Source organism: Mustelus asterias, chromosome 26 (genome assembly GCF_964213995.1).
Source record: "Mustelus asterias chromosome 26, sMusAst1.hap1.1, whole genome shotgun sequence".
Lineage (NCBI taxonomy): Eukaryota > Metazoa > Chordata > Chondrichthyes > Carcharhiniformes > Triakidae > Mustelus > Mustelus asterias.
The window spans coordinates 44,178,937-44,201,640 of record NC_135826.1 but is presented as its reverse complement, the minus strand read 5'-3'; the positions used below and the strand labels follow the sequence as shown (position 1 = coordinate 44,201,640).

The 22,704-nt window shown below is 48.0% G+C and overlaps 1 protein-coding gene across 1 annotated transcript in view; it reads right to left on the bottom strand.

Moving 5' to 3' along the window:
• Positions 1-22,704, bottom strand: part of LOC144479768 (sodium/iodide cotransporter-like) — a 64,065-nt gene that overhangs the window by 3,901 nt on the left and 37,460 nt on the right. Inside the window, exons 9-13 of the mRNA XM_078198805.1 lie at positions 22,396-22,508; positions 15,188-15,258; positions 9,235-9,321; positions 3,507-3,712; positions 2,609-2,712 (exon numbers count right to left, since the gene is read on the bottom strand). Of these exons, the coding sequence (XP_078054931.1) occupies positions 2,609-2,712; positions 3,507-3,712; positions 9,235-9,321; positions 15,188-15,258; positions 22,396-22,508 (581 nt within the window). The remainder of the gene's footprint in view (positions 1-2,608; positions 2,713-3,506; positions 3,713-9,234; positions 9,322-15,187; positions 15,259-22,395; positions 22,509-22,704) is intronic.

Genomic DNA, 22,704 nt, shown 5'->3' with positions numbered 1-22,704 from the left:
TAATTATGGGTCAATTGAACTGTTAATACACCAATTCAAGCCAATATTGTGTTATCCGCACTACAATATGGCTGGCGTGGGCAGGCTATTTTTTTTTAAAAAACCTTTTGAAAGAGCAGGAAGGAAGGAACTAGATTCAAGGTGTTCCCTTTGTGAACTAGAGGCAGCAACACTAAAATAACAACATAGAAGACTATGTGGCGGGGGGGAGGGGGGGGTAGGATTAGTAAATTTGCAGATGACACAAAGATTGGCCAGGTGATCAACAGGAAGGTTGAGTGTCTTGGGCTACAAGAACATATAGACAGGGTGGTCAAATGGGCGGATAAGTGGCAGATGGAATTTAACCCTGAAAAGTGTGAGGCGATACACTTTGGAAGGAGTAATTTGACAAGGAAGTATTCAATGAATGGTCGGATACTAGGAAGTTCTGTGGAACAAAGGGACCTTGGGCGTGTATGTCCACAGATCTCTGAAAGCGGAAGGGCTTGTTAGTAAGGTGGTGAAAAAGGCATATGGGACACTTGCCTTTATCAATCGAGGCACAGATTACAAAAGCAGAGAAGTCATGTTGGAGTTGTATAGAACTTTGACACCACAGCTAGAGTACTGTGTGCAGTTCTGGTCACCACATTATAGGAAGGATGTGATTGCGTTGGAGGGGATGCAGAGGAGATTCACCAGGATGCTGCCTGGGATGGAACGTTAAAGTTATGAAGAGAGGTTGTGTAGGCTTGGCTTGTTTTCATTGGAGCAGAGGAGACTGAGAGGCGACCTGATCGAGGTGTACAAGATTATGAGGGACATGGACAGGGGTGGATAAGGGAGCAGCTGTTCCCCTTAGTTGAAGGGTCAGTCACGAGGGGACATAGGTTCAAGGTGGGGGGCAGGAGATTTAGGGGAGATGTGAAGAAAAACCTTTTTACCCAGAGGGTGGTGACGGTCTGGAATGCGTTGCCTGAGAGGGTGATAGAAGCGGGTTGCCTCACATCCTTTAGAATGTACTTGGCACATAATAACATTCAGGGCTATGGGCCAAGTGCTGTTGGATGGGCTTAAGTGGGAGTTTAGGTATTCCTAATGTGTCGGTGTGGACTCGATGGGCTGAAGGGCCTTGTGGTTGAGAATTCTGATTAATTCTAAATACCCAACATGAGGATAATTAACAGCTAATGTTTTAATATGTGGTTTGAGAAGAATACAAAATATTTAAGTAACATCTTCATAATGTCTGTCAGAAATGAATGTGTAAGATGCCAGTAAAATGGAAGATTTATTCATGAAAGATATCAGCACAAGTCAGGCACAAATAATGCAACAAAGTAAATTACCCAGGCCAGGTGATAATACCAAAAGGTAAAGGTGTCTTTTGGTATTACAGCTGGTTAAAACTGGTTAGAGAAATGCTGAATCGTCAGAAGCCATTTTTGGGAGAGAACTTCCGTAAAACGGACAGACAAATGACAGATTTATATTTGAAGGTGTCAAAATATGATTGATTTGGTGAATGAAATTGCTTTTAATTAAGTGCTGGGCTGTAAAATCTGATCACAAAAACTATAACCAATTCTGCCTTTTGGCACGAAATCTGAGATCTTTTGTGAAAGCTGCCAGCTCATTCGCTGTGTTGGTGGAACCATTGATCTCCCATTTTGGGCCAAAATGAGATTTATCTTGTCTTAATTGTATGTTTGTCTGAATATTGTTAATTTGTAATGTTTTTGATTCTGGCATGTCAATGTTTTAATAAAACTAGTTTAAGAATTTCATTGAACTGAATAAACTTTTTTCCTCTTTCCCCCTGGGTTTCTATGGCTATGACTCATCTTCCATTCCCTCCCGCTGCAGTATAAATATCTCCCACTTTCTCTGCCTTTTAGCTTTGACAAAGGGTCACCTGGACTCGAAACGTCAGCTCTTTTCTCTCCTTACTGATGCTGCCAGACCCGCTGAGATTTTCCAGCGTTTTCTCTTTTGGTTTCAGATTCCAGCATCCGCAGTAATTTGCTTTTAATCTTTTTTTTGCCTTTTGTGAAATGAAATGTTTAATGAAAAGATTTAGTCTTTAAATTAATCAGGCCACCTAAAAGAATTTCCCACAACAGGCCTTTCTGCGTTCTATGATTCTATAATACTATCTACTTTTTTCCTGCCCACCTGTTGCATCAAAGACACGACACACACTCACCTCGCGCCACTCCCAAACTGCCCGAACCCTCCCTGCCCAAGACCTTGGACTTGCCTTGCCCGTGGAACCATGGGCCAAATTCTTGGGCCTGCAAGCAGTGCCCACTAATGTGCTCTTGGCACTGTTAGGATTGCCGGCCAATCCAATTGGCCTTTAGAGCCTGAGGACAGGACTTCCTCCCTAGTGAGGGGTGGAGTCCCACTGGTGGGTGGTGTAGCCCACCCACAGCGTGCTATAGCTGCGAGGCAGGCTGGGGTCCAGCAAAGCGGCTCCATTATGACTTTGCTTCTGGGTGGTGGGCTGAGCCATTTCCACCTCTCCCTCCCCAAGTATTTTGCTGCCCTTGGTTTGGTAAGTTAGTAAGACTGCTCCATAACCATTCTCGCACAACTTCCTGGCCAGGATTCATCCCACAGATACCTGTTAAATAACTGACTCCAACTCCGACAATCACGGTTGTTAATGTTCCCAGAGTTCCATAGTAAAGGAAAGATAGGGAGTAGAAATTTTCCACAATGCTGGCCCTACAAAGGAAATGACATCAGAACAGTCAGTCATGTCAAGAGGGAAACGTGTATCATCCCCCCACCTCCACCTGAATCCAGATTGTGTTATTTGATACTACACTAGTAGCTACTTCATCTAATTGGGTGGCACGGTGGCACAGTGGTTAGCACTACTGCCTCACAGCGCCAGGGACCCGGGTTCAATTCTGGCCTTGGGTCACTGTCTGTGTGGAGTTTGCACGTTCTCCCCGTGTCTATATGGGTTTCCTCCGGGTGCTCCAGTTTCCTCCCACAGTCCAAAGAAGATAGGTGAATTGGCCACGCTAAATTGCCCTAGATTGTCAAGAGGGACTGACAGGGCAAAAATGTGGGGATAGGGGGGATAGGAACTTGGTGGGATTGTGATCGGTGCAGACTCAATGGGCCGAATGGCCTCCTTCTGCACTGTAGGCATTCGATGATTCTACGAATTTTGCAGTCCAAAGATGTGCGGGTTAGGTTGATTGGCCAGGTTAAAAATTGCCCCTTAGAGTCCTGAGATGCGTAGGTTAGCGGGATTAGCGGGTAAATATGTGGGGGTAGGGCCTGGGTGGGATTGTGGTCGGTGCAGACTCGATGGGCCGAATGGCCTCCTTCTGCACTGTAGGGTTTCTATGATTTCTATGATTTCTATGAATGAAAACAATTCCAATTCTGGGTTTGATTGAAGATGGAGCGAGAGTAAGATACAAAGATGGCAGCAGGTGACAGGTGGTGGTGTCAGTGTTGTAGAGAGTGTATTAACTTTGTGATGTGGCAGAGCTCAGTCTTACCTCTGCTTTGACTCAGACGTCAGTGTTTCTGCCTCAACAAGCCAGACGCTGCCATTGGCTGTCACGTTGGGATGGTGTAGGAGGTGGCAGCTGTCGGTGCTCAGTGGCAGGGTTCCCATTCGCTGCGGGCTGGGTGGGTAGAGAATGCCCCCCACTGACACCCAGAGAGAAATTGCAAATCCAGCCACCACGCCTGAAAACGCACCCTGGCAAAGAGAGGACACGGATCAGGAATCCCAATGATCCCCCGGTTAAAGAACTCCGAGAAACACTCAAACAACAGGAGACCGGTGGCTTCTGCTAGCGAACCGAAAGGTCGATGGGTTATTTTAAAGGAACACAACACAGGGGGCGGAATTCCCCAACGCTTCCCACCAATGGCATCTTCCAGCCCCGACGCAGTTGATAGCGATTTGCATTCCTCGCCGTGACAACCTTTGGGGAACCCACGGCAGAGGGTCAACTTCGCTCGGGACCGGGAGATCCCGCCGGGGGAATGGACTGGCGAATTCCGCCCATAGAATTTACAGAAACAGGCCATTCAGCCCAACCAGTCAATGCTGGTGTTTCATACGAGTCTCCTCCCACTCTTCTTCACCTCACCCTATCAGCATATTCTTCCAGGTCATTTCCTGTCACGTGTGTACTCTGCTTCCCCTGAATGCTTCAAATCATAGATTTTGTCTGTTCATTCATTCATAGGACAGGGGCGTCGCTGGCTAGGCCAGCATTTATTGCCCATCCCTAATTGCCCTTGAGAAGGTGGTGGTGAACTGCCTTCTCAAGGTTAGCACTGCTGCCTCACAGCACCAGGGACCCGGGTTCAATTCCAGCCTCGGGTCACTGTCTGTGCAGAGTCTGCACGTTCTCCCTGTGTCTGCGTGGGTTTCCTCCGGGTGCTCCTGATTTCCTCCCACCGTCCAAAGATGTGCGGGTTAGGTGGATTGGCCATGCTAAATTGCCCCTTAGTGTCAGTGGGACTAGCTAGGGTAAATGCATGGGGTTATGGGGATAGGGCCTTGGTGGGATTGTGGTTGGTGCAGATTCGATGGGCCGAATGGGCTCCTTCTCACTGTAGGATTCTATGATTCTATTGTTCGTCTTAAATCTGAGTAAAATACAAACTGAAGCGGCTGCTGTCTGCAAGATGATGAGATGTAACTCCAGTTGGAGGTAGGTTTGCCAGAACTGTAGCCTTTTTCAAATACATTCTGCAATAAGAACTCAGCACTGAGAGTGATCTAATTGAGATGTTTAAGGTGATTCAAGGAGTTATAAGGGAAAATAGAGAGAAACTGTTTCCCCTGACACCTATGTCAGGGACAGCACGGTGGCACAGTGGTTAGCATTGCAGCCTCACAGCGCCAGGGACCCGGGTTCAATTCCAGCCTCGGGTCACTGTCTGTGTGGAGTCTGCACATTCTCCCCGTGTCTGTGTGGGTTTCCTCCAGTTGTTCCGGTTTCCTCCCACAGTCCAAAGATGTACGGGTTAGGTGGATTGGCCATGATAAATTGACCCTCGTGCCAGGGGATTACATGAGAACTAGGAACGGGAGTAGGAGATCTGGCCCCTCAAGCCTGCTCCGTCATTCCATAAGATCATGGCTGATCTTTTCGTGGACTCAGCTCCACTTACCCGCCCGCTCACCATAGCCCCTAATTCCTTTACTGTTCAAAAATTTATCTATCCTTGCCTTAGCAAGGTAAACACGTGGGGTTATGGGGATAGGGCCTGGATGGGGTTGTGGTCGGTGCAGACTCGATGGGCCAAATGGCCTCCTTCTGCACTGCAGGAATTCAATCCCAGCGTGGTTGACAAGAGCATTATTCAACAAAATTTCACTCTGAGCTGATAAACGGATGTTAGGACAATGACCAAAAGCTGGATTGGAAGGATAAAGTTTTAAGTTTAAGTTTAAGTTTATTTATTTGGCTTCGATTAACACTGCAATGAAGTTACTGTGAATATCCGCTAAGGAGCGTCTGAAAGGAGAAGAGAGAGGAACGGAGACACAGAGAGGTTTAGGGAGGGGATTGTGGAGACCAGAATTTAGGCAGCTGAAGGCATGGCCGCTAATATTGAGGGTATAAAAACTGGGGGGGGTGGGGGTGGAGAGGGGGGCAATTGGTCGAGCGCACAGGACCCAGTGGGTCTTGGGGGCTGAAAGAGGTTACAGAGAAAGGGGGATGGATTTGACAGCCCACCATCGAGCATATTTTCAGTGGATGTGAAGAGGTTGTGGTGGAGCATGGGATTGGCTAGCCCACCATCTTCCCATCCACCCCCATGCTGACCCCCCATGAAACTCTAGGTTGACGGGTGCCATCTTGAAATGAATATTTAAAGTCTTGCCAGCAAGCCTATTGGCTGGGATAATATGCTGCCAATGCCATAATACCACGTTAATATTTATTGGACAAGTGGACAAGTTGTTTTTGTGGCCAAGGTAAAAACAAACAATGGGAAGGGAGGGGATCACTTCATTCAGGGGTTGGTGAGGGAGGTGGGGGTGGAGGTGCTCTGTGTACATCCAAGGCAGCATTGCAGTTGACAAATCGGGTACCCAAAGGAATGAAACTGGGTGCAGTACCAGTGATGTGAGAGGGCCACATGACCTTGAGCTTCTACCAGTCTCGAGATGATGGGGTGTGGGCGTCGCTGGCTGGGCCAGCATTTATTGCCCATCTCTAATTGCCCTTGAACTGAGTGGCTTGCTAGGCCTTTTCAGAGATCAGTTAAGAGTTGCCGTGGACCTAGAGTCACATGCAGTCCAGACCAGGTAAGGACAGCAGATTTCCTTCCCTAAAAGACATTAGTGAACCAGATGGGTTTTTCCAACAATGGTTTCACAATCATCATTGGATTTATAATTGCAGATTTTTAATTGGATTCGCATTTCCCCATCTGCCATGGTGGGATTTGAACCTGGGTCCCCAGAGTATTACCCAAGGTCTCTGGATTATTAGCCCAGTGACAATACCACTGCACCACAGCCTCCTCCTCATTCATAGAACCATAGAACTATAGAATTCTACAGAGCAGAAGGAGGCCATTCGGCCCATCGAGTCTGCACCGACCATAATCCCACCCAGGCCCTATCCCCACAACCCCATGCATTTACCTTAGAACAAAGAACATAGAAAATTACAGCACAGGAACAGGCCTTCGGCCCTCCAAGCCTGCACCGACCATGCTGCCCAACTGAACTAAAACCCCCTACCCTTCCGGGGACCATATCCTTCTATTCCCATCCTATTCATGCACTTGTCAAGACACCCCTTAAAAGTCACTACCGTATCTGCTTCCGCTACCTCCCCTGGCAACGGGTTCCAGGCACCCACTACTCTCTGTGTAAAAAATCTGTCTCGTACATCTCCCTTAAACCTTGCCTCTCACACCTTAAACCTATGCCTCTAGTAATTGATTTTTCCACCCTGGGAAAAAGCTTCTGACTATCCACTCTGTCCATGCCTCTCATAATCTTGTAGACTTCTATCAGGTCTTCTCTCAACCTCCGTCACTGCAGCGAGAACAAACCAAGTTTCTCCAACCTCTCCTCATAGCTAATGCCCTCCATACCAGGCAACATCCTGGCAAATCTTTTCTGTACCCTCTCCAAAGCCTCCACATCCTCCTGGTAGTGTGGCGACCAGAATTGAACACTATATTCCAAGTGCGGCCTAACTAAGGTTCGATAAAGCTGCAACATGACTTGCCAATTTTTAAACTCAATACCCCGGCCGATGAAGGCAAGCATGCCGTATGCCTTCTTGACTACCTTCTCCACCTGCATTGCCACTTTCAGTGACCTGTGTACCTGTACACCCAGATCCCTTAGCTAGTCCCTCTGACACTAAGGGGCAATTTAGAATGGACAATCCACCTGACCCGTACATCTTTGGACTGTGGGAGGAACCCGGAGCACCCGGAGAAAACCCACGCAGACACGGGGAGAACATGCAAACTCCACACAGATGGTCACCCAAGCCGGGAACCCGGATCCCTGGCGCTGTGAGGCAGCCGTGCTAACCACTGTGCCACCATGCCATTCCAGCATACCGACACACAATATATCATGGTAACAGCAGGAGAGTCCATGGACAGAATTTTCCTGTCCTGCCCGCCATGGGAATCATAACGGCAGCACAGCACCATGCAAAGGTCTGTTGACCTTGGGCAAGATTTTCTGGTCTTGGTGGGAGGGCGGCCGGAAAACCCCACCCATGTCACCCCTTTTCCTTCCACACCGCCTGCCCTCCGAAGTCCAGGCCCCCCTGTCCCCGTCTCCTCCCTCTTTGGTCTCTCCGATCCTGCCCAAAAACCCCGGGGAAATCGAATTGGCTGGCAGCTCACAAGGGTGGGACTTGGTAACACTGAGAGGCCAAGTTCCCATTCCCAACTCGCTGACCCACCAGCAACTTGGTATGGTCGCAGGGCAAGCATCTTCATGGTGTCTTGACCGACAGCTGCTGTTCCTTCCAGGGGACCCTCATCACAGAAAATACAGCCCAGGGACGGGAAAAACCGTCGGGTGATTGGAAAATAGGGATGAGAATGTTAAAATCGAGGGCTGGCTGATGCAGGAATCAGTGCATGTCAGCTCAAAAGTGGTGTGTTATAGAGTGGTGTGTTACAGGCCCTTCAGCCCAACTTGTCCATGCTGCCCCTTTTTTAAACCCCTAAGCTAGTCCCAATTGCCCGCGTTTGGCCCATATCCCTCTATACCCATCTTACCCATGTAACTGTCTAAATGCTTTTTAAAAAACGATATTGCACCCGCCTCTACTACTGCCTCTGGCAGCTCGTTCCAGACACTCATCACCCTCTGTGTGAAAAAATTGCCCCTCTGGACTCTTTTGTATCACTCCCCTCTCACCTTAAACCTATCCCCTCAAGTTTTAGACTCCCCTACCTTTGGGAAAAGATGTTGACTATCTAGCTGATCTATGCCCCTCATTATTTTATAGACCTCTATAAGATCACCCCTAAATCTCCTATGCTCTAGGGAAAAAAGTTCCAGTCTATCCAGTCTCTCCTTATAACTCAAGTCCCGGTAGCATCCTTGTAAATCTTTTCTCCACTCTTTCTAGTTTAATAATATCCTTTCTATATTCGGGTGACCAGAACTGTACACAACATTCCAAGTGTGACCTTACCAATGTTTTGTACAACTTCAACAAGACGTCCCAATTCCTGTATTCAACGTTCTGACCGATGAAACCAAGCATGCCGAATGCCTTCTTCACCACTCTGTCCACCTGTGACTCCACTTTCAAGGAGCTATGAACATGTACCCCTAGATCTCTTTGTTCTGTAACTCTCCCCAACACCCTACCATTAACTGAGTAGGTCCTGCCCCGATTCAATCTACCAAAATGCATCACCTCGCATTTATCTAAATTAAACTCCATCTGCCATTCGTCAGCCCACTGGCCCAATTGATCAGTATTCCATTGCAATCCCGTTGTGTGAACAGGATTTTAGTTCCAAGTAGGATACAGAGTTCGGAATGAGTTAATGTTCCAGATGTTTGCAAACTAGGCAAGGCTGGCCAAGTTGGCTCCAAATAGGAAATCCAACAGGGCAGGATCCTGAGTAAAATTGTCAAATGATTCCCCACCAAAGTTCCCAATCTCTCGGCCACTCGAGGATCACCCCTTGATGCTAGTGGGTGTGTGAGTCATTGAGAGAAAGCCACCTTGTTGGACAGTTTGGACTTGTACTTACCTTGGTGTTTGCGGCAGGTATAAACATCCCGAGGAGAAATGCTCCCAGCAAAGGGTTACCGATGACACTCAGCACTGTGAAAGAACCCTGGGGAAAAGTTTGAATATTTTGCATTAGACTTCATACGGAGGCCATGTGGGCTACTTTGAATTTTGGTACTAGTATAAAATTTAACTCCGATATTTGCTAAACATCTTCCTCGCTTTTCATTTCCATAGAAGCAGAAACTGAGCAGAGGCTTAGCCAAGCCGACAGCACCTGATGAACACCATCTTCCTGAGTTGCAGGTGGCCTTTCCAGATGCGATAACTTTTTGCTTCTCCACCCCGCCTACGCCAATGGGAGAGAGACTGCAGCCGGAGTGAGATTTCAGCCAGAGTGAGGGTATCGGGGATTTGGAGCTGAGTGGGAATTCGGTGCCGGGGGAAAGAGGTGCTCACCTTCGGGAGAGGCAGACCTGCGAGGGAGACTTGAGGGCAAGTGAGAGGTAGAAGGAAATTGAAGTGTGCCATCACAGTCAGCAGGTAAGTGATTGGCGGGTGACTGGTTGTGGTGCACCATCGTTGGTTCCCACTAGATAGTACTGAGCCAGGGTCTGGCCAGTACTACAAGTATGTATATATGTTGCTGTTGGGGTTAGGGATGGGTTGTTCTACTTGTTGCTGTTGGGGTTAGGGTTGGGTTGTTACACCTTGTATTATAGTTATTGTGGTACATCCCAGTCGGGCTCCGCCTCCTGGGAGAGATATAAAGGTCTCTGCTCTGTCTGGGACCCCTCAGTCTGGGATCATGTATATAATTAGTAGCTGCCTTGTTACAGCAAATAAAAGCATTTATTTCCTGAGCATCAAGCCTCGTGTGTGATAACGCGCATCACTGGTCAGTAATTTTTTTATTTTCTTTTTACTCTTGGCATTGTAGTTGTTGTACACTACAATAGCGTTTCTGTGGTTTATAGTTGGTAAAGGTTATATTCAGGAGTAACAAGAAACAGGAAAGAAGGGCCCCAGAGAATTGGATATAATCTGAAAAAAAAATCTTTCAAAAGTTCAAGGGGTAAGACATGACAGGCGAGCACCAAGCCGTGGTTTGCTCCTCTTGCTCCATGTGGGAGGCCGGGGACAGTTCCAGTCCCCTGGGTCAGCATGTGTACAGGAAGTGTCTCCAGCTACAGCTCCTGGAAGCTCGAGTTTCAGAGCAGGAGCGGCGGCTGGAGACACTATGGAGCATCCGCGAGTCAGAGAGTATCGTGGATAGCACGTATAGAGAGGTGGTCACACCGCAGGCTCAGACTCTGCAGGCAGGAAGGGAATGGGTGACCACCAGACAGAGCAAGAGAGATAGGCAGGTAGTGCAGGAATCTCCTGTGACCATTCCCCTGCAGAACAGATATACCGCTTTGGATACTGTTGAGGAGAATGACCTCTCTAGGGAAAGCAGCAGCAGCCAAACTCGTTGCAGCACGGTTGGTTCTGCTGCAGAGGGGAGGAGTAAAAAGTGTGCCAGCGCAATAGTTATAGGGGATTAATTGTAAGGGGAATAGAAGGTGTTTCTGTGGCTGCAAACGCGACTCCAGGATGGTATGGTGCTCTCTGGTGCTAGGGTCAACGATGTCTCGGAACGGGTACAGGACATTCTGGAGGGGGAGGGTGAACAGCCAGTGATCAAAGAACAAAGAACAATACAGCACAGGAACAGGCCCTTCGGCCCTCCAAGCCCGCGCCGCTCCCCGGTCCAGGATTGAATCCTGAATCCAGGATCCCCGCCCAATTTTCCAGCCTATCTACATACCAATATCCTATCCACCGAGCTGTCCCTCACAGCTACGATGCTTTGTTCATTACAACCTATTAACTTACCCCCACCCCCCCATTCCAGACCATGTGATCTCCAGGGAGAGGCGAAAACCCAGAGTGAAAAACCCCAGGGCCAATATGGGGAAAAAAAAATCTGGGAAATTCCTCTCCGACCCCCTGAGGCGATCGAAACGAGTCCAGGAGATCACAATGGCCCCGATCGGAAAATGCTTCCCAACCCTAGTCATTTCCACTTCCACGAACACCATATGAATTCCCTGCCCCCGAGACAGGTTCCCAACTATCCGCAGTCTCACTCTGTACTGGCACCAGCAAGATGATCGTAGAATGAAGCCTTGAAACGAGAAACCAGGAACAATTAGCCCGCGCCGCTCCCTGGTCCAAACTAGACCACTCTTTTGTATCCCTCCATTCCCACTCCGTTCATATAGCTGTCTAGATAAGTCTTAAACGTTCCCAGTGTGTCCGCCTCCACCACCTTGCCCGGCAACACATTCCAGGCCCCCACGACCCTCTGTGTGAAATATGTCCTTCTGATATCTGTGTTAAACCTCCCCCCCTTCACCTTGAACCTATGACCCCTCGTGAACGTCACCACCGACCCGGGGAAAAGCTTCCCACCGTTCACCCTATCTATGCCTTTCATAATTTTATACACCTCTATTAAGTCTCCCCTCATCCTCCGTCTTTCCAAGGAGAACAACCCCAGTTTCCCCAATCTCTCCTCATAACCAAGCCCCTCCATACCAGGCAACATCCTGGTAAACCTCCTCTGTACTCTCTCCAAAGCCTCCACGTCCTTCTGGTAGTGTGGCGACCAGAACTGGACGCAGTATTCCAAATGCGGCCGAACCAACGTTCTATACATCTGCAACATCAGACCCCAACTTTTATACTCTATGCCCCGTCCTATAAAGGCAAGCATGCCATATGCCTTCTTCACCACCTTCTCCACCTGTGACGTCACCTTCAAAGATCTGTGGACTTGCACACCCAGGTCCCTCTGCGTCTCTACACCCTTTATGGTTCTTCCATTTATCGTGTAGCTCCTCCCTACATTATTCCCACCAAAATGCATCACTTCGCATTTATCAGGATTGAACTCCATCTGCCATTTCCTTGCCCAAATTTCCAGCCTATCTATATCCTTCTGTAGCCTCTGACAATGTTCCTCACTATCTGCAAGTCCTGCCAGTTTTGTGTCGTCCGCAAACTTACTGATCACCCCAGTTACTCCTTCTTCCAGATCATTTATATAAATCACAAACAGCAGAGGTCCCAATACAGAGCCCTGCGGTACACCACTAGTCACAGGCCTCCAGCCGGAAAAAGACCCTTCCACTACCACCCTCTGTCTTCTGTGACCAAGCCAGTTCTCCACCCATCTAGCCACCTCCCCCTTTATCCCATGGGATCCAACCTTTTTCACTAGCCTACCATGAGGGACTTTGTCAAATGCTTTACTAAAGTCCATATAGACAACATCCACGGCCCTTCCTTCGTCAACCATTTTGGTCACTTCTTCAAAAAACACCACCAGGTTCGTGAGGCATGACCTCCCTCTCACAAAACCATGTTGACTATCGTTAATGAGTTTATTCCTTTCTAAATGCGCATACATCCTATCTTTAAGAATCTTCTCCAACAACTTCCCCACCACGGACGTCAAGCTCACCGGCCTATAATTACCCGGGTTATCCTTCCTACTTCCTTCTTAAATAACGGGACCACATTGGCTATCCTCCAATCCTCTGGGACCTCACCTGTGTCCAGTGACGAGACAAAGATTTGCGTCAGAGGCCCAACGATTTCACCTCTCGTCTCCCTGAGCAGCCTTGGATAGATTCCATCAGGCCCTGGGGATTTGTCAGTCTTTATATTCTCTAACAAACCTAACACTTCCTCCCTTGTAATGGAGATTTTCTCCAACGGTTCAACACTCCCCTCCGAGACACTCCCAGTCAACACATCCCTCTCCTTTGTGAATACCGACGCAAAGTATTCATTTAGGATCTCCCCTACTTCTTTGTGATCGTAGTACACATTGGTACAAATGACAGGTAAAAAAAGGGATGAGGTTCTAAAAGCAGAATACAGGGAGCTAGGAAGAAAGTTAAGAAATCGGAATTGGGGTATACCCCAGAATACTGAGAGAGTAAGGGAGGAAATTGTTGGGGCCTTGAGAGAAACCTTTGTGTCCTCACTGGCTACAGGAGAGACTGAGGAGACTGGGGCTATACTCATTGGAATTCAGAAGAATGAGGGGAGATCTCATAGAAACATATAAGATTATGAAGGGAATAGATAAGATAGAAGCAGGGAAGTTGTATCCACTGGCGGGTGAAACTAGAACCAGGGGGCATAGCCTCAAAATAAGGGAAAGCAGATTTAGGACTGAATTGAGGAGGAACTTCTTCACACAAAGGGCCCGATTTTACCGACAATTTGCTCCCGTTTTTGGGCGCGAAATCGCGGTAAAGTCGGGTGTGAGGCCTTTATCGCGATCTGCACCCGCGTCTGTGCAGATCGCCGCTTTTCTGAGACCCGCGAATGGCGGGGATCCGTTCCGCGCCCAAATCGGGCGCAACGACGATTTAAATGCATTTGCTTGCATTTAAATTGAATTAATGAACGGTCTGCCCAACTCTATCAGCATTTCCCCCTTTACCACTGCGTTTGCCGATCCAGAACCGCCCTTTTAGGGACCTGCTAAATAAAAGTCTGAGTCGGGCACTCCAGCCTCTGAAGAGCGCGTTCAGTGTTTCCAACGGCTCTCTGACTCAGATCAGTGGTGGGGGGGGGGAGGAGAGAGGCGGGTCAGATCATTCTAGTCCCCCTTATCCATCACCCCCCGCTACCCAGACCGACCGCCACCCCTGCCCCCTCCCCCTCCACCGATCGCCCGCAGAGTGGCAGCGGACCCCCTGTACCCCCCGCACCCCCACCAGAGATCCCTCTGCCCCGGGGTACACCCTCGCTCCCGCTTGTCACTCCCGGGCTGCTTTCTCAGCTTTCTGCAGCTCGGGAGCGATCTGACACGGGCGCGCTTTTTCCAATGTTTTCCTAACTGCGCATGTGCGGTTCAGAGCTCCGATCACTCCGGCAGCGCTAAGCCCCGCCCACAGCGCAGATCGGACTGGAGATGGCTGAGAGTGTATGGGGGCGTCTGAAAGCGGATTTCTACGTCAGATCTGTACTACGTCCAGATTCGGCACTTAGAATGAAAATGGTAAAATTGGGCCCAAAGGGTTGTGAATCTGTGGAATTCCCTGCCAGTGAAGCAGTTGAGGCTACCTCACTGAATGTTTTTAAGGCAAGGATAGATACATTTTTGAACAGTAAAGGAATTAAGGGTTCTGGTGAGCGGGCGGGTAAGTGGAGCTGAGTCCACAAAAAGATCAGCCATGATTTTATTGAATGGCGGAGCAGGCTCGAGGGGCCAGATGGCCTACTCCTGCTCCTAGTTCTTATGTTCTTCAGTTAGGATTGTTTTTGCTTGAGTTCAGACGAATGAGGGGGGATCTCATAGAAACTTATAAAATTCTAACAGGATTAGACAGGGTAGATGCAGGGAGGATGTTCCCAATGGTGGGGGGAGTCCAGAACCAGGGGTCACAGTCTGAGGATTCGGGGTAGACCATTTAGGACGGAGATGAGGAGACATTTCTTCACCCAAAGAGTGGTGAACCTGTGGAATTCGTTACCACAGGAAGTAGTTGATGCCAAAACATTGAATGTATTCAAGAGGCGGCTGGATATCGCACTTGGGGCGAATGGGATCAAAGGTTATGGGGAAAAAGCAGGATTAAGCTGTTGAGTTGGATGATTAACCATGATCGTAATGAGTGGCAGAGCAGGCTCGAAGGGACAAGTGGCCTCCTCCTCCTCCTATCTTCTATGTTTCTATGTTTTCAACGTCACCTGTATGCAACCCTCCCCCCTCTTACCCTCCCCTTCCCCCTCCCCTCTCCCTCCCCCTCCCCCTCCGCTCCTGTCACCTCTCCCTCCCGATCCCACCCCCAACTCCCCACCTCCAACTCCCCAACACCCCACCCCTCCACCCCCAGTCCCAATCTGAAGCGGTCCCATGTACAGTAATGGCAGCAGGTCCCTGACCCATATCAACATCAACGTACCTTGAAGATTCCTCCTCCAAGCAGCGAGACCAATGCGGCAAAAATGACGCAGACGGAACCATACAGCAGGGCTGGACAAAATACAGAGGGGGTGTTTACAACAACAACACATTGCATTTGTGTGGCAACCTTAACGCAGTTGAAAGATACCAAGTTGCCTCCGAGCAATATTGTCAGACAAAACCTGGCCTTGTGCCACAAAAGGAAACATGTAGACAGATGGTCAAAAGCTTGGTCAAAGAGGTAAATTTTAAGGAATGTCTTAAAGGAGGAGAGAGATTGGAGAAGCTTAAGGAAGGAATTCCAGAACTTTACACCTAGAAAACTGATGACATGCTCGCCAATGGTGCAGAGATTAAAATTGGGGATGATCAGGACTCTCGAATTGGAGCGAGCACAGATTTTGGAGGGTTTTAGGACTGGGGGAAGTTAGAGAGATAGGGGAGGGGCAGAACAAGAAGAGAAGCTGTGACCTCATTACGATGGCAATGAGATTTATTTTTAATTTGTTAATGGGAGCTGGGCATCACTGGCAAAGATGTTATTAATTGCCCATCACTAATGGCCCATGGAGAGGTGGTTGTGAAACAGACTCTTTGTCATTACAAACTTTCATTTCCACTGTAGTTTTTATGAAAATCTGGACGGCACGGTGGCACAGTGGTTAGCACTGCAGCCTCACAGCGCCAGGGACCCGGGTTCAGTTCCAGCCTCGGGTCACTGTCTGTGTGGAGTTTGCACGTTCTCCCTATCATAGAATAGAATAGAAACCCTACAGTGCAGAAGGAGGCCATTTCGCCCATCGAGTCTGCACCGACCACAATCCCACCCAGGCCCTACCCCCATATCCCTACATATTTACCCGCTAATCCCTCTAACCTACGCATCTCAGGACACTAAGCGGCAATTTTAGCATGGCCAATCAACCTAACCCACACATCTTTGGACTGTGGGAGGAAACCGGAGCACCCAGAGGAAACCCACGCAGACACGAGGAGAATGTGCAAACTCCACACAGACAGTGACCCAAGCCGGGAATCGAACCCAGGCCCCTGGAGCTATGAAGCAGCAGTGCTAACCACTGTGCTACTGTGCCGCCCTATGTCCGCAAGGGTTTCCTCCGGGTGCTCCAATTTCCTCCCACACTCCAAAGACGTGCAAGGGAGGTGGAATGACCATGCTAAAAAAGAATTGCCCCTTAGTGTCCCAAAATTTGTAGTATAGGGGGATTAGCAGAGTAAATATGCGGGGTTATGGGAAAGGTTGGATGTTTTGTTGGAGAGTTAGTGCAGACCTGATGGGCCGAATGGCCTTCTTCTGCACTGCCGCGAGTCGATGAACTGTATCCCTATTTCTCTTTCACATGTTAAAGTGTTATTGGATTTTTTTCTGTCAGATGCAACTCAACATTTTAAATACTCTGGGAAAAAATACAGTTTTGGATCAAATTGTTGAGAATATTTATTTCTTGACCTTGGAACGTAGCCTTCTTTCTGTGTGTGGACCCAGGCAAGCCCTGAAACCAATGACTAGAACACACAAGGGAAATGTCTATTCTGAATATTAATGAGAACTTTTGGAATTTATTTCCTAAAAGCATTCCAGGTGAGCTGTGAACTGAGAGATATTTGCATTTCAGATAAATGTTGTCAGACCAAATATACGCAGCACAGTTACAGCACAGAGTTAGGTACAGAGTAAAGCTCCCTCTACACTGTCCCCATCTAACACTCCCAGGATAGGTACAGCACGGGGTTAGATACAGAGTAAAGCTCCCTCTACACTGTCCCCATCAAACACTCCCAGGACAGGTACAGCACGGGGTTAGATACAGAGTAAAGCTCCCTCTACACTGTCCCCATCAAACACTCCCAGGACAGGTACAGCACGGGGTTAGATACAGAGTAAAGCTCCCTCTACACTGTCCCCCATCAGACACTCCCAGGACAGGTACAGCACGGGGTTAGATACAGAGTAAAGCTCCCTCTACACTGTCCCCATCAAACACTCCCAGGACAGGTACAGCACGGGGTTAGATACAGAGTAAAACTCCCTCGACACTGTCCCCATCAAACACTCCCAGGACAGGTACAGCACGGGGTTAGATACAGAGTAAAGCTCCCTCTACACTGTCCCCCATCAAACACTCCCAGGACAGGTACAGCACGGGGTTAGATACAGAGTAAAGCTCCCTCTACACTGTCCCCATCAAACACTCCCAGGACAGGTACAGCACAGGGTTAGATACAGAGCAAAGCTCCCTCCACACTGTCCCCATCAAACACTCCCAGGACAGGTACAGCACAGGTTTAGATACAGAGTAAAGCTCCCTCTACACTGTCGTCCATCAAACACTTCCAGGACAGGTACAGCACGGGGTTAGATACAGAGTAAAACTCCTTCTACATTGTCCCATCAAACAATTCATAGTTGGGTACAGGATTCCTGAACACATTGCCTCCATCGTGAAAAGAAATCGGGATAACATTGAAATGAAGGATTTGTCATTTGTTTTATAGTCGAAGAACTCAGATGGAGGATCATGGGTGTTTGGAGTTTGCATGTTATCTGCTTGGGTTTCCTCCGGGTGCTCCGGTTTCCTCCCACAGACCGAAAGATGTGCAGGTTAGGTTGACTGATCATGCTAAAATTATCCCTCAGTATTCGGGGGATTAGTAGGGTAAATACATGGGGTTAGAGGGATAGGGCCTAGCTGGGATTGTTGTCGGTGCAGGCTCGATGGGCCGAGTGGCCCCCTTCTGCACTGCAGGGATTCTATGATTCGATGGTTCTATATTATGTGGAACATTATCAAGGCAGATCACAAATAAGGAAGTAAATGAGTGAATGAAATAATTCTGATTAAATGATGCCATGATTAGCATAATATAAAGCTGGAGATGCTGGGGACTTCCTCAAAGCTTTTGATGCAAAGAACAAAGAACAAAGAAAATTACAGCACAGGAACAAGCCCTTCGGCCCTCCAAGCCTGCACCGACCACGCTGCCCGTCTGAACTAAAACTCCCGACCCTTCCGGGGACCATATCCCTCTATTCCCATCCTATTCATATACTTGTCAAGACTTCCCTTAAAAGACACTATCGTATCTGCTTCCGCGACCTCCCCCGGCAACGAGTTCCAGGTACCCACTACTCTCTGTGTGAAAAATCTGCCTTGTACATCTCCTTTAAACCTTGCCCCTCGCACCTTAAACCTATGCCCCCTCGTAATTGACTCTTTCACCCTGGGAAAAAGCTTCTGACTATCTACTCTGTCCATGCCTCTCATAACCTTGTAGACTTCTATCAGGTCTCCCCTCAACCTCCATCGCTCCAGTGAGAATAAACCAAGTTTCTCCAACCTCTCCTCATAGCTAATGCCCTCCATACCAGGCAACATCCTGGTAAATCTTTTCTGTACCCTCTCCAAAGCCTCCACACCCTTCTGGTAGGGTGGCGACCAGAATTGAACACTATATTCCAAGTGCGGCCTAACTAAGGTTCTATAAAGTTGCAACATGACTTGCCAATTTTTAAACTCAACACCCCGGCCGATGAAGGCAAGCATGCCTTATGCCTTCTTGACTACCTTCTCCACCTGCAGTGACCTGTGTACCTGTACACCCAGATCCCTTTGCCTATCAATACTCTTAAGGGTTCTGCCATTTACTGTATATTTCCTATCTGTATTAGACCTTCCAAAATACCCTCAATCAATGTTCACTCAAAGATAATGCCGAGGAATTCTGACGAATTGAGTGTTATTTTGGACTAAGAAAGGATAAATCTGCCTTCGAGGAGTTGCAGTGAAGGGTCATTGAATCGACTCCTGGGATGTGTGGATTTTCCTATGAAGAAATGTTCAGCAGAATTGGCCTGTTTGGGGTTTGGCAGAATGAGAGATGATGTCATTGAAATGAATAAAGTTCTTCAAGAATTTGATGGGGATATTTCCATTTATACTGATTCATGTGATGTGAACATCACTGGCAAAATCACTATTAGTTGCCCATTCCTAACTAATTGAGTTAACAACCGAGAACCTCGGATCACACAAGATGTGACTTAGGATTTATGAATTCAGGACTGAGATGAGGAGAAATTTCTTCCAAGGGTTGTGAATCTTTGGAATTCTTTATTTCAGGGCTCTTTGGAAGCCCAGCCATTCACCGGAATTCTGCCGTCCCGCCCACCACGGAATCGGAGCGGGCGAGGGGCGGACAATGGAAATGTCCGTTGTCCTCGGGCGGGAGTTTCCGGTCTCGCTCAAGCGAGGCAGTAAAACCCCGCCCATTGGGTTTTTTCAAACTGAGTTCCATCGATGATTTTTGGCCACTAAAGGAATCATAGACTCTACGGCACGGAGACAGGCCCTTCGGCCCAAACTATTCCATGCCGACCAAAAAGCCCATCTAAGCTAACCCCATTTGCCTGCATTTGGCCCATATCCCTTTAAACCTTTCCTATCCATGTATCTGCCCAAATGCCTTTTAAATGTTGTCAATGTCCCTGCCTCAACCACTTCCCCTGGCAGCTCATTCCATATACGTACCACCCTCTGTGTAAAAACGTTGCTCGTCAGGTTCTCATTAATTCTTACCCCTCTTAACTTAAACTTATGCCCTCGAGTGCTCGATTCCCCAACCCTGGGAAAAAGACTGAGTGCATTCACCCTATCCATGCCTCTCATGATCTTATATACCTCTATAAGATCACCCCTCAGTCTCCTACACTCCACAAAAAACGGTCCTAGCCTGTCCAATCTCTCCCTATAACTCAGTCCCTTGGATCCTGGCAACACCCTTATAAATCTCTTATGCATTTTTTGATTTGATTTGATTTGATTTATTATTGTCACATGTATTAACATACAGTGAAAAGTATTGTTTCTTGCGCGCTATGCAAACAAAGCATTCCGTTCATAGAGAAGGAAAAGAGAGAGTGCAGAATGTAGTGTTACAGTCATAGCTAGGATGGAGAGAAAGATCAACTTAATGCAAGGTGAGTCCATTCAAAAGTCTGACAGCAGCAGGGAAGAAGCTGTTCTTGAGTCGGTTGGTACGTGACCTCAGACTTTTGTATCTTTTTACCGAAGGAAGAAATTGGAAGAGAGAATGTCCGGGGTGCATGGGGTCCTTAATTATACTGGCTGTCTTTTACCGAGGCAGTGGGAAGTGTAGACAGAGTCAATGGATGGGAGGCTGGTTTGCGTGATGGATTGGGCGACATTCACCATCTTTTGTAGGTCCTTGCGGTCTTGGGCAGAGCAGGAGCCATACCAAGCTGTGATACAACCAGAAAGAATGCTTTCTATGGTGCATCTGTAAAAGTTGGTGAGAGTCACAGCTGACATGCAAAATTTCCTTAGTCTTCTGAAAAAGTAGAGGCATTGATGGACTTTCTTAACTGTAGTGTTGGAAGTTTAATAACATCTCTCCAGTTTAATAACATTTTTCCTATAGCAAGGCAACCAAAACTGAATACAATACTCCAGGTGCAACCTCACCAACGTCCTGTCCAACTGTAACATAATTTCCAAATTTCTATACTCAATTCCCTGACTGATGAAGGCCAGCATGCCAAAAGCCTTCTTCACTGCCCTGTCTACCTGTGACTCCACCTTTAGAGAACCATGCACCAGAATTCCAAGGTCCCTCTGTTCCACGATACTCTCTGAGGTCCTACCATTCACCGTGAAAGTCCTACCTTGATTTGACTTTCCAAAATGCAACACCTCACACTTATCTGTGTTGAACGCCATTTGCCATTTCTTGGCCCACTTCCCCAGCTGATCAAGATCCTGCTGTAATTTTTGATAACTTTCCTCACTGTCTACAATACCGCTATTTTAGTGTCATCTGCAAACTTACTGATCATGCCTTGTACATTCTCATCCAAATCATTGATATAGATAACAAACAGCAATGGGCCTAGCTCTGACCCCTGAGGCACACCACGAGTCACAGGCTTCCAGTCTGACAAACATCCTTCCACCATTACCTTTTGCTTCCTGCCATCAAGCCAATTGTATATCCAATTTGCCAGCTCTCCCTGGATTCCATGTGATCTAACCTTTCAGAGCAGCCTACCATGTGGAACTTTATCAAAGGCCTTACTGAAGTTCATATAGACTACAACTACTGCCCTGCCCTCATCAACCTTACTGGTCACTTCATCAAAGAACTCTATCAAATTTGTAAGGCACAATCTCCCATGCACAAAGCCGTGCTGACTACTCCTAATCAAACCCTGTCTTTCCAAATGCCTGTATACCTTATCCCTCAGAATCCTCTCTAGTAACTTACCCATCACAGATGTTAGGCTTACCGGTCTATAATTCCCAGATCTTTCTTTGCAGCCCTTCTTAAATAAGGGCACAACATTTGCTATCCTCCAGCCTTCTGGTACTTCACCCATGGCTAACGATGATGCAAATATCTCAGCCAGGGTTCCCGCAATTTCTTCTCTAGCCTCATGTGGTGGTCAGGGCCAGGAGATTTATCCACCTTCATACATTTTAATACATCCATCACCTCCTCTACTGAAATGCGAACTGTCCCCAATATACCGCCACTAACTTTCCCAGTTCCCAAGTCTTCATACCTTTCACCACAGTAAGCACAGAGGAGAAATATTCATTGAGAACCTCAGGGAGTTGAGGGTTTGAGGGACAGAGTGGGTAGTGGAGTTGAGATAGAAGATCAGCCATGACTATATTAAATGTAAGAACAGGCTCTTTCAAATCATAGAATACCGATAATGCAGAAGCAGGCCATTCAGCCCATTGAGCCTGTACTGACTCTCCGAAGGAGCATCCCACCCTGAAACTATCCCCATAACCCACCTAACCTACACATCTTGGGACACTACGGGGCAATTTAGCACGGCCAATCCACCTAGCCGGCACATCTTTGGACTGTGGGAGGAAACCCACGCAGACACGGGGAGAACGTGCAGAATCTACACAGACAGTGACCCAAGCCGGGAATTGAACCCGGAACCCTGGCACTGTGAGGTAGCAGTGCTAACCACTCTGCCGCCGTGCTGTCACTTGTCCACATGACCCATTCGTGCTCTTTCTGCTGTTGTTCTGCAGCAAACTGCAATTCCGGGTGATGGAAAGTCAGCGCCCACAGCCATTGTTCATTATTGGCCTTATCCAGCATCCTGCAGATTGGAGACATGGAAATGTGCCGACAGATACTCACACAATCCTTTCGATATCAGGATGAGTTTCTTCTCAGACCGGACTTTCATTCTGGGCTTGATGACGTCCTCCACAGTGACGGCTGCCATCGCATTGATACTGGTGGAAACTGTGCTGGAAATAAAACAGCATTTCAAGCTACGGTCCTCACACAGCTTTGGCCTGAATTGAGTGCGAGCACTCGGACTATGGGGTAGGAAGCTTTGGGCTTTGAAACCGCCAGCGAGTCAAATAGGCGGGAAAGCGGGAATATTGGAGGAACTGACCTTCCCATGTGAACTCTGAACCTTTCTGCTTGTCAAATGGAGGT